The sequence below is a fragment of the Nestor notabilis genome, unplaced genomic scaffold (assembly GCF_000696875.1).
Source record: "Nestor notabilis isolate BGI_N333 unplaced genomic scaffold, ASM69687v1 scaffold20821, whole genome shotgun sequence".
Taxonomy (NCBI): Eukaryota; Metazoa; Chordata; class Aves; order Psittaciformes; family Psittacidae; genus Nestor; species Nestor notabilis.
Window position 1 is genome coordinate 83,389 of NW_009915620.1, and position 14,585 is coordinate 97,973.

At 44.0% G+C, this 14,585-nt stretch overlaps 1 protein-coding gene across 1 annotated transcript in view; it reads left to right on the forward strand.

Annotated features, from left to right (window-relative positions):
• Positions 1-13,583, forward strand: part of IQCA1 (IQ motif containing with AAA domain 1) — an 87,376-nt gene extending 73,793 nt beyond the window's left edge. The window contains exons 15-18 of the mRNA XM_010024241.1: positions 3,002-3,088; positions 6,029-6,206; positions 9,437-9,675; positions 13,485-13,583. Coding sequence (XP_010022543.1) covers positions 3,002-3,088; positions 6,029-6,206; positions 9,437-9,675; positions 13,485-13,583 — 603 coding nt within the window. The remainder of the gene's footprint in view (positions 1-3,001; positions 3,089-6,028; positions 6,207-9,436; positions 9,676-13,484) is intronic.
• The last annotated feature ends 1,002 nt before the right edge of the window (positions 13,584-14,585 follow it).

Here is a 14,585-nt window from a genome sequence, read left to right on the forward strand (position 1 = left end):
GGATTCAAACTGTCCGTGGATAATTCAAATGAAGCACTTTCACGGGGGATGTACAGTCTGCTACAGCTCTGCCAACAATTTAAATGAGACACCGATGGATTCTGGGTGTCTGATCCGTCTTCAGACAAGAAACAGCCAAGCCTATACACAGGGTGTATCACCACCAGAAAAACATACACAGGCCACTCTATACATTTAATCACCCCCTCAAAACAGAAAGCACAGGAAAGCCTCTCAAAGAAAGCACCAGCGCTGAGGTTGTTCATTGTATTTCCACCTCCTCAGTGGTGGGACAAAACCCACCAGATGACACGTGTGACAACAGCGAGCATTCTTCCTTAAGAGCTCAAATGTAAGCGTAGTCTGGTTTAAAACTTAAGGTCCCATTTTGGAGGGCTGGTAACCACAGAAGTCACCTCCCAGCCAAATGGGAGAGATCTGCACCTCCCTGACTGCAGTGGCCCCACTGAAAGGGCAACACAGGTTCCCTTTGAAGTACGCAAGCAAGCAGAGCTCAACCACTGCCAACAGCTTTTATAGTCTCTGTAACCTCCCCCAGCCTCATTCCACTGTCACATCCCACTGCAGCATCAGGCACACAGGTATGGAGAGTATATTGCAGAACAGCTACGTGGCTCCCTAAGGTGTCACACTGTCAGAAGGGGACTGTTCTCCTTGGGAAGCAAACGCACAACAACATTAGCACATGCATTAGAAGAGAAGTAACCCTTGTCAGGGTAAAGCGGGGAGAAAGCACCACAAAACCAGCAGAGCCTACAGTGGCAGAGCTTATTGGGGTGGTAACGCACGTACACACAGTCTGTAAACCTGAGCAGGCAGCGTGCCACCAGCTCAAGCTTCACTGGGGGAAAAGGCAGGCTTCAAGGGGAACCCACTCCCTCGTCTCTCTCCTGACACCCTCTCCAGGAACGCACAGAGCAAAAAGTGGTTGTTAGGTTTCAGAAGGTGACAGTCAGAAACATCAGAAAGCCCCAGCTGATCATCCCTTCATTAGCGGTGCCGAGCTGGGTGAGGGTCTCTGAGCCAGTTTCCACTCGTCACAGCAGATTCCATAGCAGGTGCACAGAATGCTAAAGCAGCTCCTTCAGAAGCTGTAGGTTTCTTTCAGCAACTTAAACCACACCTCTATTTCTCTTTCCAAGCCTTAATGCTAGAGAATGTCAGTTCTCCCATCTCAGCTATGTGATCGTGCTACCACATTATGCTTCTTTCATCTCTTGCCTCCAAGCCTGTTTACAGGCATCCAGGAACTAACTGAATTCACCTGCAAGTGCAAGTGAGCAGGACTGACTTGTGTCTTCTGCAGGTGTCTGAGCCCTTGACTAGCAGGATACTCAGCAGAAACTCCCTAAGGAAGGCTGCTGTTCAGCTCAGTTTTATGCTTTATGGAAGCCACAAGGTTGCCCTGTCAAGTGTACCTTGCAGAGTGTGTGCAGGCTTAGGAATATGCCAGACATAGCTCTGAAAATAGATAAATAAGAGATAGATAAAAGAAAACATTTGGCCTTAAAATTGCAGCTATTATTATTGTACAAACTTATCTGTCATGTCATTCCAGCTCATAATACACTGTTGGACTGAAAAGTCACCCCTTAAGTTGTACATGCAGATAAAACATCCCCATAACTGCCTATGTCCACACGTCAGTTTCTGCAGGGTTATCATATTATTTTTCATGATACAAGGTTTTTCTTTTTTAAATCCTCATTATTAATGCTAAACACTCAAGTCCCTGCCTTCCAAAGGAAAAAGCTCTGCTTTCCTCGATGAAACTGTTCTCAGCTCGGAGGTACCACTTGACATATTCTAGGACTGATGAGTTACCATAAATAAAGTGCCACATGCCAAAGACAGCATTGTTTCCACTTCGCCCCATCAGCAGCTCAGCAAACAAGTTTAACATCCCTCATCTACCATTCTTTTGCCCATCTTCAATACATTTTTACAGTGCAGACACACACACAAGCTTGGTGCTTTTGAAATGTGTCCGTAATAATGAACTGTGGTGCTTGGAAGAAAGATGTTCCTGACTTAATTCGTCCTGCGCTGTCTGTCAATCAAACACTGGGCTTCTGATGTGTACGATCTATTGATTTCATAAGCTTTCTTCCTAGAAGCAGCAGCTTCAACTTGGGGAGGGAGAAAGCAGGACAGAAGACTGCTGTGTCTCGCGATGGCCACTGACTCCTCGAGCCGTCACTTTTGTTGCTGAACAAACTAACACGGCTCCAAGAGCCACTGGAAAGTGATTAAAATTTGGCAGCAGAATGTCTAAACCCACTGGCGTTTCTATAGCAATAGGGAGAGTGATGGGAAAAAGCCTGTAGCATTGCTGCCATCCTGCTGTGAACCAGAGGTATAGTGCCTCTGACTTTGGAGGCAGAAAGCCCATTTGTATAGACACACACACATACCCCCTCCCCCTCAGATTTAACAGCTTCTGTTTAAATTCATGGGATAACTGCAAATTAAATGCTATTTTGTAAGCCAGAAGATTGCACATCAGCCTATTTTGCTTAAAGCTTAGTACCGTCGCTTCCCATGCGACAGCTATGTCTTGTCTGCCTCTCCATCTGTGTTGCCCTTGGAAAACTAGGGAGGGATCCTACAGGCAAGGGCCACCAGTCTAAAGCTGGTGATGGTCCATTGTTTGCCATTGAACTTCAAGTCTAGACTCCCTTTTTGCAGAACTGCAACTGAATTTGGGTTGAGAAATGGAAGATAAGCATAACAGTCAAAACAGCCCCATTTGGATTGGGTTCTAAATGATAGATTCCCAACTAATAACACTTTGAAGTGCCAAGGCTGCTAAGCAGAGCCGGTGCTATCCATGAGTGCTGAACATCTCTGGAAAGAAAAATAAACCAGGCTCATTTCAACAGCTGAAATATGGATTCAAAAGCATAATTATAAGCTCCCAGGTATGAAACTGTAGCCATTTTGATCAACTTCTTGCCTTCTCTCCCCCATTCTCTCTTAGGTGGCTAAGCAATTGCAGCCTTCAGTCGTGTGGATTGGAGACACAGAGAAGATATTTTCCAAAGCAGCATCGAAGGCCGATAGAGAGGTGAGGTGCTCCTTTTTCATTTCACTCCAGATAATTTCTTCTGTTGCATTACAACAGACACAAAGGAACAAGTGTATTTCTTAGCTTAGCACATACCGGTGTGACCGGACTTGCCAAAGCTTTCTTGATAATAGCTTGCTCACTAGCGTTTTTTGCTTTTAAGAGGGTCTTGTGACTTCTTCAGAGCCCCCAAGAGGTCACATTTCTCTCCTACACCTATACTTGCCTTATTTAAAAATAGTCCAGTGGCTGCTCTTAGTGCACTGAAAAGTAGAAGAGAATAATGGAGGATTTCAAAACACAAGGCAGGAAACTAAAAGTTAAGCTGAGCTTAAATTGTTCAGCTCTACTAAAGTGAGAAATTGGATGGAGCCAAAGCGAACAATAAACTAACAAGGTCCAATTTCTACTGTGAAAACAAAGAGCCTATGTTAAAGAGTTAAGTTACAGATTATTTTCTTGGGGCTCCCACTGCTCCCATTCCTTCCTCTCTCGTGTAGCTTTCCCAGTAGAAAGAACATTCAAACACTGCCCAATAGGCACAGCAGCTCAACCACTGCAGCTGAGAGCAGCTCACCCACAATCCTCGGTAGATTTATGTCGCTTGCAAAATATTTGGCTTTTGAAGCTTCGTGTGAAAATAATTAAACCTCGTTTCTTGAAGGCGAGTCCTGTGCATTTAGACCGTGGGACAGACACAAGCCTGTGTTTCGGAAGACCAATGAAGCATCCTCTTGGATGAGGCTGTTACTTCTGTGAGGGCTGTGAGCTGGTGAATGTGCAGTGATTGATGCCCTCTAGTGGTCGCCACACTGAGAGGGAACCTGTCTCTTGGGCTCGAACCTTGACAGCCAAGTGCACATGGGGATTAAAATTAAGACTAAGGCCAAAGATTGCCTGGGATGGTCATGATCTTTGTCTGCTTTGATAGCCACTGGTGTGGAAAAGCTTCTCGTCCTGCCCACCTCTGCCCCTGCTATCGCATCCAGAGACCTGCAGGTATTTGACTAAAGGTCTCTTGTGTTGTTGGTGGGAGTGGATGGCTCCAGATTTGAAATCACTCCTGTCCACTCACTCGTAGCAACCATTATCTACTCTCAGGCATTTCAGTGAGATGGGATTCCCCGACCACCCCTACCTCCAACCCTGAAAGAACGTGATAGATAATTCTAACTCTTCTAGAAATACTGCATCTTGGAGAACATTTGTACTTCCTTCTCATACACAAGAAGAGGAGGAAAGCTTGCAGCCTATGAGTAGCAACAGATGTATACATCACAGAGAGTAATTTAGCCAGCATAAAAGTAAATCCACATTTCAGCCTTTGCCATGACCAGATCTCCCTGGCAGAGCAAAGGTGGCAAGGCTGGCTAAAACTTCCAAGGTAGATACATAATAGGTAATAGCAGCTTGTTTTATCCTCAGAGAAGCCAAGTTCATTACCAAAAGCTTCCCAACAAGGCAATGGCAAAGTTTAGATAAGATCTTGTGATTTGAACTCGTGCCTTCAGACAGCAAACACAGCCTTTGGGCGTGGACAGAGCAGTCCTTGCTCTTCTCTTTCTTTCTGAGTAGGACAGCAAAGACTTCTTTGCTCCAGGATAGACCTACTGTGTTCACAAGGCACGTGCTTTGGGAGCAAGGCAGGCATCCTGCTCTCTTGGGAGCATTGGGTGCACGGGCACAAGGAGGTGATGAAAAGATGGCAGCTGGCACTGAGTGATGGCTGTAGGAATAGTTCATCCAAGAGCAAAGTCAGGAGTGAGATGTACTAGCCTGGCAAACAACATGCCTATGCTCCAAAGTGGGACCTAAGCCCTAGTGCTAAGACATGCTCAACTTGTTATCATGATTAAGCAATTGGCAAACTCAGAAAGATGCAGACTAAGACACTGAGAATAAGAAGAATGAGAAAAGCAACATACTGTAATTAAGTGTAGCTAAAGAACAGCCACATGACTCTATCCCTACACTGCTGGGACTTCTTACCGAGTTCCCAGTTTCCTCTCTGCTGTAGCTTTCACTCCAAAGAAGAGAGCTTTGTCTTCTTTCTGTCTGCTACAGAAAAATGGGATCAAAGGTGGTGCATGCAATGTAGATTCACGGGTGTTCATTACTGCCCTTCAGCTGAGTAGGTTTACAGGACATGGTTTCTTCCTGATTGACATTAAGGAAGGCTGATACGAAATGGAAACTCAGATTTTTCAGGGAGCTCCTACTATTAGTAAAGTCTGCAAGTGAGTGAGCGCTGGTGATGTTAAAGCCTCAATCATTTCTGACAAGAGGCTTCTAAGTCCGTAATCATCTTTGATACACTATCCTAAACCAGTTACTCACTTATAGCTTTATTGACAGTAGAGTGACACCACAGCAATTGGATTAAGCTTCTCCAGTCAATATTCACTTGGACCTTATCAAACATAAGTATATAATAACAGGCTTTGCCCAGTACTTATCTGTTCTGTAATAGTAGTTAAATGTTTCTTAGAAAGTCAAATAGTAAACTATTGAATTAATTCACTCAGGAATTAATCCCGAGTTCAAAGAGCTCGTGTTCCCAGGTTAGAGCCTTGGCAAGCTAGAACTCACAGCAAGAATTAGGGAGTGTATTTTCCACATGTAAACCATGAGTAGGAGTTGGTAGACCATAACCTCCAAGAGCAGGGAGGATTCCAGACTAGGCTACATTCCCTGGCATTTTTCTATCCGTTAAGGTTTATGAGGTGCACAGGTCCAAGCAATATTTCTCCTTGAACTGGAAATCAGGATTTCCCTCTTTAAATGAGTTGCTTCCTTCCTGCTTTTCAATAACAGCATCAGCAAGTTGCGTAGCAAAAGGCATTAGCCCAAACCCACAGATGCAAAAGCAGAAGAAATCAAGTGTTTACCTGACTTCCTTAACAACTCTTTCCTCCTTGTGTTCACATGTACGTGCTGAAGGTGGGCCCAAAAAGACTGGAAAAGATGCTCCCCAAATTCCTGAAGGCTTTGAGAGCACCGGACAGAGTGCTGCTCGTGGGAACCACCAACCGGCCCTTCGACGCCAACCTTAAACCTTTCTGCAAAGTTTACCAAAAAATCATTGTGATTCCTAGGCCTGACTATGCTTCACGATTTGGCAAGTATTCCAACTCCTCCTGACCGTTAGTGCTGGTTACAATCTATGCTCATTGCCTGGTTAGCCTCAGAACTGACTTTGCGTTCATAGCCCAGCTACATCTTGCTTCCTGACTAGAGCTTGATACAGGCTACCCCAAAGATCAAATAATCAAAGTGGAATTTAGAAGAGTTTAAAACACTGTTAAGTGATTCACATTTTCCCATGAGTTCACCAAGTTCAGCCCATGCTGCTTTTCCCTCCATGAAGGAATTTCAATGCACATTTTCTAATCTAAGCTTTTTTTTCCACACAGGGGTTCTGTATTTCAGTTATTCCTCTCCAATTTCCATACCCCAAACAACATGCTTTAGGGCCTCTCCCTAAACAAAATCATCTCTGGAGGACTTAGTTTTGTCACTATCAAATTCCACTTTTCTACTTACAGACCATGAGAGTCATTGTCTAGGCATCCAAGGTTTGGCATGTCTACTCTATCAAATGCTTACAGTGATAGACAGGCCCTCCCAAAGCCTGACAAATTCACTGGGTGCCCCATATGCCAAGGTTCAAAGCTTGTAAGGAAAACAGTGTCTTTTATTAGACCAATTTACACGGCTGGAAAAAGACAAACTTCCAGGAATGCAAGTTTGGCTTCAGATTTGAATCACCTTGAAGTCTGCAATAGCTCAGCATTGACTAGAAAGAAATGCTCTAAATTAAGCTTAATAATGTGAATCAATTACTACAAGAAAGAAAGGTAACTTCTCCACATCCTTCAGATGTGGCTGGTAGAATGGCTTTAAGCTCAAAGAAGGCAAATTTTGATGAGCTCTGTGGCAGAAGCTCTTCCCTGTGAGGGTGCTGAGACACTGGCACAGGGTGCCCAGAGAAGCTGTGGCTGCCCCATCCCTGGCAGTGTTCAAGGCCAGGTTGGACACAGGGGCTTGGAGCAACCTGCTCTAGTGGAAGGTGTCCCTGCCCGTGGCAGGGGTTGGAGCTGGAGGAGCTTTAAGGTCCTTTCCAACACAAACCATTCTAGGATTCTGTAGGGGCTTTTTTGCCTGTGGTTTAACCGCAGGTCTGGGGCTATTCAGAATGGCTGCATCCTGAATAACACTCCAAGTTAGGACTCAGTGGTGCACTTCTCCTACCAGCACCTCCTAGCACAAATGTATTGATCACTACATCAAGGAAAACAGACTCCCTTTATGCCACTGATCTCTGACAGATCGTGTCCCAGAAGAGTACATTAGTGAAGGAAATCACGTTCAGTTCAGGGACCTGGCTACACAAATTGCACCTTGACTACAGTGTTACTCCACATAGTCACCTTATCACTAAAACCGTGCAACTGGATTGTGAAGTCCAGTTACATGCTGCCTTTCACAGGGGCAGCCAAGGTACCGAGACGATGCATGTCTCAGCAAGCTCAAGATAGGTTTTGACTGCCTAGCATGCTGTAAATCTCTTCCACCTTCAATAATTTTCATAGTGTGGATGGGAAATGGTCTCTAAGCAAGCTAACATGTGTTTCATGTTATGTTACAGCTCTGATAAACTGCTAACAGATAAGCAACATGAATAAGACCTAGAGGAAGGAGGTGATAGCAGCTGAATTGAGTTGTGTTCACTTCTGGGGATTGAACTGTCATTTTCTGGGATTCTCACCACCAATTTGGAGTCAAAAAACAAAACCCAAAAATAAAGGCCAGCTGAAGGGATTTCAGCTGCAAACTTAGGAATGACCCCAAAAGTGAACTCTGGACATTTTAAAGCAGGTTAAAATTGTAGCTTTACTTCTTTGACATTGTCACAGGTAGGACAGCTCCTAGCTTGTTCTTTAGCTCCAGCCTTCCCCGAAGTTCAATGGAAACAGGAAAGAGCCATGACATAACAAAAATTCACAGCCACAGCACACAGCTACTTGTCTGCTACAACCCTCCCTTTTGTTCCAAACCACCATATCCCAATCTATGCACCATGGGAACAGGAAAAACACAAAGAAAATCATTAAACTGGAAGATTCATGATCCTACATGGGTTTCTTGCTGTTATTTACCCAGCAAGTTAGTACCTTGTAAGACGCATGATCCTATGTGCAACAGAAGCTGCTGCACACAATACATAGCTCAGTTCACCCTTGTGTGCATCAGTTCCTCCTTTATGAATTAGTGATTCAGCCAATAATTATTGAGCATAGCTATAAATCAAGTGGAAGATCACAATTTGCCCGAGTGAAAAACGTAGTCCAAGGTTGTCAATAGTTATGGGCACAAGTCCATGATACCGACATCGCGATCGAAGGAAGAGTAAGGCAGGTTTTCTCCATTACGTGACTGCCCCAACATTCAGTACCATTAATTTTCCTCCCAGTATTTTCATGCTACACATGAGCATTCAAACACACGACACTGGCCAGAAATTGCCTGTCTCACTCAAGAACCTTTCTAATCTCTATGCATAATACTTCTTCATTTCTTTCCAACTCGTTTCATACAAGGCTTTAGAGGGAAGCATGGTGAGGTGGCATGGAAGTTTCATAAAGTTTCTCCCAGACAGACTCTTACTTTACACAGGATAAACCAAAAGATGTCATTATTCCAATTAATTTCTTTTTGGATGCAAAATCTCTGGCACTTCACAACCATTAAGAAAACCTTCATGTCACAGAGGTTCACAGCTAAAAGATAGCAACAGGTTTCCTATGAAAATAATAAGCAAATCTCAGAAATTGACACCTGGGCTCTGCAACATGTGCCTGCATAGCTGGAAGCCTTTGGCTTCCGAAGCAGACATTGAGGCCCCGTAGCAGCCCTCAGTTCAGCAGCAGGAACCTGTGATCAAGGTCCCAGAAATAAAACCAGCCTGTTAACATAAGTCCTTAACTCTACACACCCAAATGGGAACGTTCTGGGCAGGTTCTCTTCCTGTGTGTACACACAAGCATATTTGAGTAGTTCTTGCCATTTTTACACATGTATCCACATATGTGCCCTTAATGACTTTCTGAAAAGTACTGACTGGTAGCCAACAAATGATCATGAGTGGGGTAAGAACAGATGTGCTTAAAGGCCACTTTGCTACAGATCTGTACATGAAAGGAACAGCAAGCAGGAATAACTGGAATCTTGGCTTTCCTGACTGATACCCCTTATTTCCCCGTTTCAATTTCAAAATGCAAAACTATTTTTCCTGCTTTTCCTCATGCATGTCTTTGGCATTCTTTCTGTTTGTGTCCCGATGAACAGTGTTATGGAAACACATCATCCTGCAGAATGGGGGAGCGATCACCAACTTGCTGAGCATAAGCTGCCTGGCAAATGTGTCCGATGGTTTCACCCCGGGACAACTCATCCAGGCAGTGCAAGCTGTGCTGAGCAAGCTGCGCCTCTTGCAGATGACCAGAAAGCCACTGAGGACTGAGGAGTTCATAGGTTTTCTGGCCACACAGGATCCAGTGTACAGAGAGGAGGAAGAAGCATTTAAGGTGACGTTAAGAGTTACGTTAACTGGTTGTCTTTCATCATCCCCTGCCATGTTCTTGCCCATTTGGTCAAGGCCTGCATTCCACTGATGGGTGACACATCACTGTTCAAATTATGATGTATGGCTCAACAGCATCAAACACCCATCTCCCCTATTTGGGGATGTCTGACATGCCAGGCAAGCAGCCATTATTACAGGCAGCACCTCTGCACAGCTCACAAGCCTGGCATGGTGCTTTGCTGAACATCCTGCCTGCACCCAGCTCATGTTGAACAGTGGTCTTCACACGCGTGGGGAAGTTATGCAGGTGCCATTAGTATAATGCATTGGTCCTTTTTTCTTTCAGAGCTGACATGTTCAGCCAGCCTGGCTATGTTATCTTGAGGAGGCAAACCCATGGGTATTCAGGGTCTGCATAGGTATCGTGGTCCAAGTCCTTATTTTAAATTATTTCAAACAAGAATTTTCATATAAGAAGAGTTTTCATTTTGGGGTTTAATAAAATAATTCATTTCTGCCTCAAACTCCCCATCTTCAAGGCTATAAAATCCTGAAAGCAAAACCTAGTGCATTTGAGATGTATTACATGTACCTCAAATATACATGGGTCACCCTGCAAACAACTACTTTTCCCACATGTAGTTCAGTAATATTTACTCTTTCTTTCCCTGGACTAGGATTATATTTATGTAGTGGTTAACTCTGCTTTCACTGTCTTGCTTTTGGTTTTCCTATTGATGGAAACAGTCTATAAAGCTTAAGTACAGGTCTACCATTTATTTACTGCGGTTACTTTAGTGTAGCTTAGGGACAGCTGAACTGGATGTGAACTAGCTAGAGTGCTTAGCAGCACTGACACCCCAGAAGAATGGCACAACATTGGACTCAGGCACGTACTAAATGCTAGTAAAAGCCTTGGCCACCAAACGGGAAAACCCTGCTGTGTACCAAGGAGCTGCAGGCAGCTCACACCAGGGGCTCCAAATGGAATAGGACTTCGGTACTGAAGCCAGAAGACCCCCCTAAAGCGCTTTCTCAACCCTGAACCCCCCACAGCTTCTACCCAGACCCACTTATAAACTGTCCAGTTCTTCCAACTGAAAGGTTTCCATTTCATTCTGCTCTTTGAATCCCCAAAGCTCCTTGCACAATAAACAGGATGCTGTTTCGAACAACTTTGTCCAAGTCTTCTTCAACTGCTAACCTAATGATAGTGCATATTTCTCCCAGCCCTCTTGAATACTTTCCAATTTCCATTTAGAGACATTTGGCTCACTCAATGCAGGCAGCATTTGTGATATTTGGCAAATTACTCTTCTTAGCCTCATGCCTCCTATCTAAACCAGTACCTTTCCTCAGGGAAAGACTAATGGTTCAGTGTTGCAGCAAAGGGAAAAAAAAACCCTATCATTCCCAGTTCCAAGTAGTAATCCATTTGTACCCTGAAACGTGAGAGCTAGTATTTAGTACAAGCCCAACTTGAAAATATTATTCCACTTACTATAAACGTGCCTGGTTTGCACAGTACAAAATATGCAGGCAGCACTTCATTTTGCACACAGCTAAAAGGATCCTGTCCTCAGTGTCCCATGGCAATCATTTCCTTGCATTAATTACAGCCCTTAAGAAAGTATTTCCTTTTATCTGTTTCCCTTAAATGTCATGGAACCTTGCCCCGGTACCTGTAATATGGCACAGGGGAAGAGGGTTGGTAAAATGGCCTTGTGCATTAATTAACTCCAGTATCTTCATCTCTTCCCACACAGAAGCCCCTCTTCCTGAGCCTCTAATCATTGCCATTCCTGGACCTTTTCCGTTGCTCTGTCTTTTTCTGAAGTGGGGCAGCTAAAATGCAGTATTCAAAGAGATTAGTGATTAGTGCTGTGATGAATCTTTGATTTCTACTCGCTGGAAACATGAATCTCCCTGTTTGACATTTATATTCTGCCAGTGTTCTAAAATGAATATAAATAATGCAAAAGTTGTGATAATGTGATTTCTTCAGTCAATTTACTCAAATTTCTGCCCCAATTACACATCCAAGGTTTTGAAATTACAAATTACTGCACCAGTGTGATTGATACAAATCCTTACACAGGAATAACGTTGATCCCAGAGGAGCAAAGGGCAGTCCAAGAAACACACTAGGTCTGTCTGCCTGTGCCAAAATACTTACAGAAAACCCATACCAAAGACTTCGGACATCATTCCTCCAACAAGCAAAGGTTTTAACTCTGATCAGTCACTTACTGTCAGTAACTTACATCCCCAGCTCAGATGCTGGTGCATTAGTGATCTACTACTTTCCTTTTAACCAGATCTCAGGAGCTGTCTTCATTAATCCCATGTGGTCACAACCAGCACCTTAACTTTCTTATCCCACTTACATGAAGGATCAGAAAAAGCCATCTCCAGACTTCTCCCTGCACCATCCTGTCCCAGCTCTGTCTGGTCTCCCTGACACAGGAATAACTTGGCCTGAGGCCATCTTTAGGACAGTAGAATTCAACTGCCCAGGCTGCTGCACTGAGAGCACAGGGCTTCCTCCCAAACACCTTCCATGACACCATCTAGACGTGGGTACAGGAGAGACTGCATCATGTTCTAATCAGCAGAGTCCATGTTCTCGCAGGAGGGCAATTGGAGCAGAGATCACAGTGTTCAGGCTGCCCAGCTGGACATTTGACAGCTCTCAGACTGACATCAGCCCTTTTCTGGGACACAGGAAGCTTTTAAGCAGCATGACACCAGGAAGGACCATCTGAGACCAAGAAAGGAACGACAGGGTTTTTTCCTCCCTATAGACTTTCGATACCTCTTCTCCCACCTACTTCACTCCCTGCTGCCTGTAACACATACTGGGAAACTGGACATGGCAGATCTCCAGGGGCTCAAGCTGGAGGTGGCATTTTGGATGGATCCTATGGAAAAGGCAGACTTTACAGGATGCTGCCTTGGTAGGAAGGTTGAAGATGACAGAGGCCCAAGCAAAGGGCAGAGAAGACACAGTTGCAGCATTAAACAGTGTTCTGTGGTCAGAGGAAAGACATCCATTCCTGGGGCAGCATGTGGATAAATATGGTCCAGGAAGGCATTTTATCAATCATGTTAACACCTAGTGGCATTTTAATCTCTGGTGTAGGCAGGACTTTGCTGTTAAAGGTTCCTGTACGTATGTATGGGGAAAGAGCAGTTCCTACACACTATTAACTTTAAAGCATTTCACTTTACATTATCTTCACGTGGCCTCAAACTGCCTTGTTGACATTACAGTCCAGGAGCTTGGCAAGTTTGCAGAGCAACAATAGCAAAATCATTTACAAGTCACAGGACTGTGAACAGGCATCTGAAAGCAATAAACAGGTTTTTAATGTTCGGGGTTTGCTTTGCTTCTTAAGCTCTCTCATTGAAATAAAAACTGTCTGGTTTGATTTGCAGAGCCACGAGAAGTATATGCTTTGTCTATTGCCAAGTCTCAGACCAGAGGGAGTTTTGACAAGAGCTCTATACCCTGGAAACAGGGTTGATCATAGAAGTTCTAACGTTTCCATAAGTATAGCAACACAAGTGGCCCAGCTAAGTATTCCTGCTAATGAAGCACAATTCGAGCAAGCAATTGCTATACTTCTTGTTATAATAATGTTCTCAAGAGACAGAGGGATTTCATTTCTGCTCCTCCATGAGCCAGCCAGGATTAAAAGAGTTTGGGGTTTTTAAGGAATGCTCCGTTGCACCAGTGAAAAGTTGAAGTGGTCTTTTATTTCTCCTCCAAGGTTTATTAAAACATAAACATGTGTTTTGATTCTTCAGGCTTGGTACGCCAAGACCCCGCTGGGCAGGGCACGAACCAGAGCCCTGGCAGGCAACACGAAAGCAGGGAAAGGAAGTAAAGGAAAAGGGAACAAGTAACATCCTCGAGGATTTTGCAGCCCATCACAGTTCGACTTCAACCACACGGAAGATGGGGGGAAAGCAGACACATCGGAATAACACACCCCAAGTTAGAGGTATCCCAAGAAAGAGAATTCCTTTCTGAATGAGTTTTAAAGAGCTAAAACCCATCAGCTGAGACATCAATGTGACATGTACCTCTCAGAGGGTAAAGAGTTAATGACCACTGACTTGCTCAAGCACTATTTATTTGCAGAGATTTTAGGGGGCAGGAGGGTTCATTACTCAGAACTGTAACATGCCATCAACTTTTAGGCTATACTCATTTATTTCAGCAAGTAACTCTCCTTAAAAATTGATGTCACATTAATGTCTTTCATTACTTTAATATCCTATATGCTTTATAAAACTAACTGCTTTATATATCTGTAGGTCTCATGTGTTACAGTTCTCAGTAAAACTATTACAGCTATAAAGACTGCTTTTTAATTGGGATGGATTATAAGACACTTAATGCAATCTACCACAAGCTGAATATTTACACAGCCCCATGAGGACCAGCACTGTTCCACCTTTTGATACCTTCTCGTGGAAGAATTCATAGTATGTGCATCTTAGCAGAAAACATGCCTAAGCAGAACAAAAGCAAAGCACTCAGGTGGGGTTCATTTGGTGGGTGTCCCGAGAATCTCTTTTGCACTAGAAAACAATGCCCCGTTACTGTGTTTGCACAAAGAGCAGTATGTCTGTTGCTTAAGAACAGAACATATACAGCATATACAACATATACAGCAGAATAGAGCATTAGGCCTAATATCCAAATATCACAAATAGCAAGTGCAAGAAACTAAACCTTCTGAGTGACATTCCTCAGGGGTCGGGATTGGGACCAGCGCTGTTCAACATCATTACTGGGGGCATGGACAGTGGGATTAAGACACCCTCAGCAAGTCTGTGATGACACCGAGTTGTGTGGTGCAGTGACACACTGGAGGGAAGAGATGGGATCCAGAGGGACCT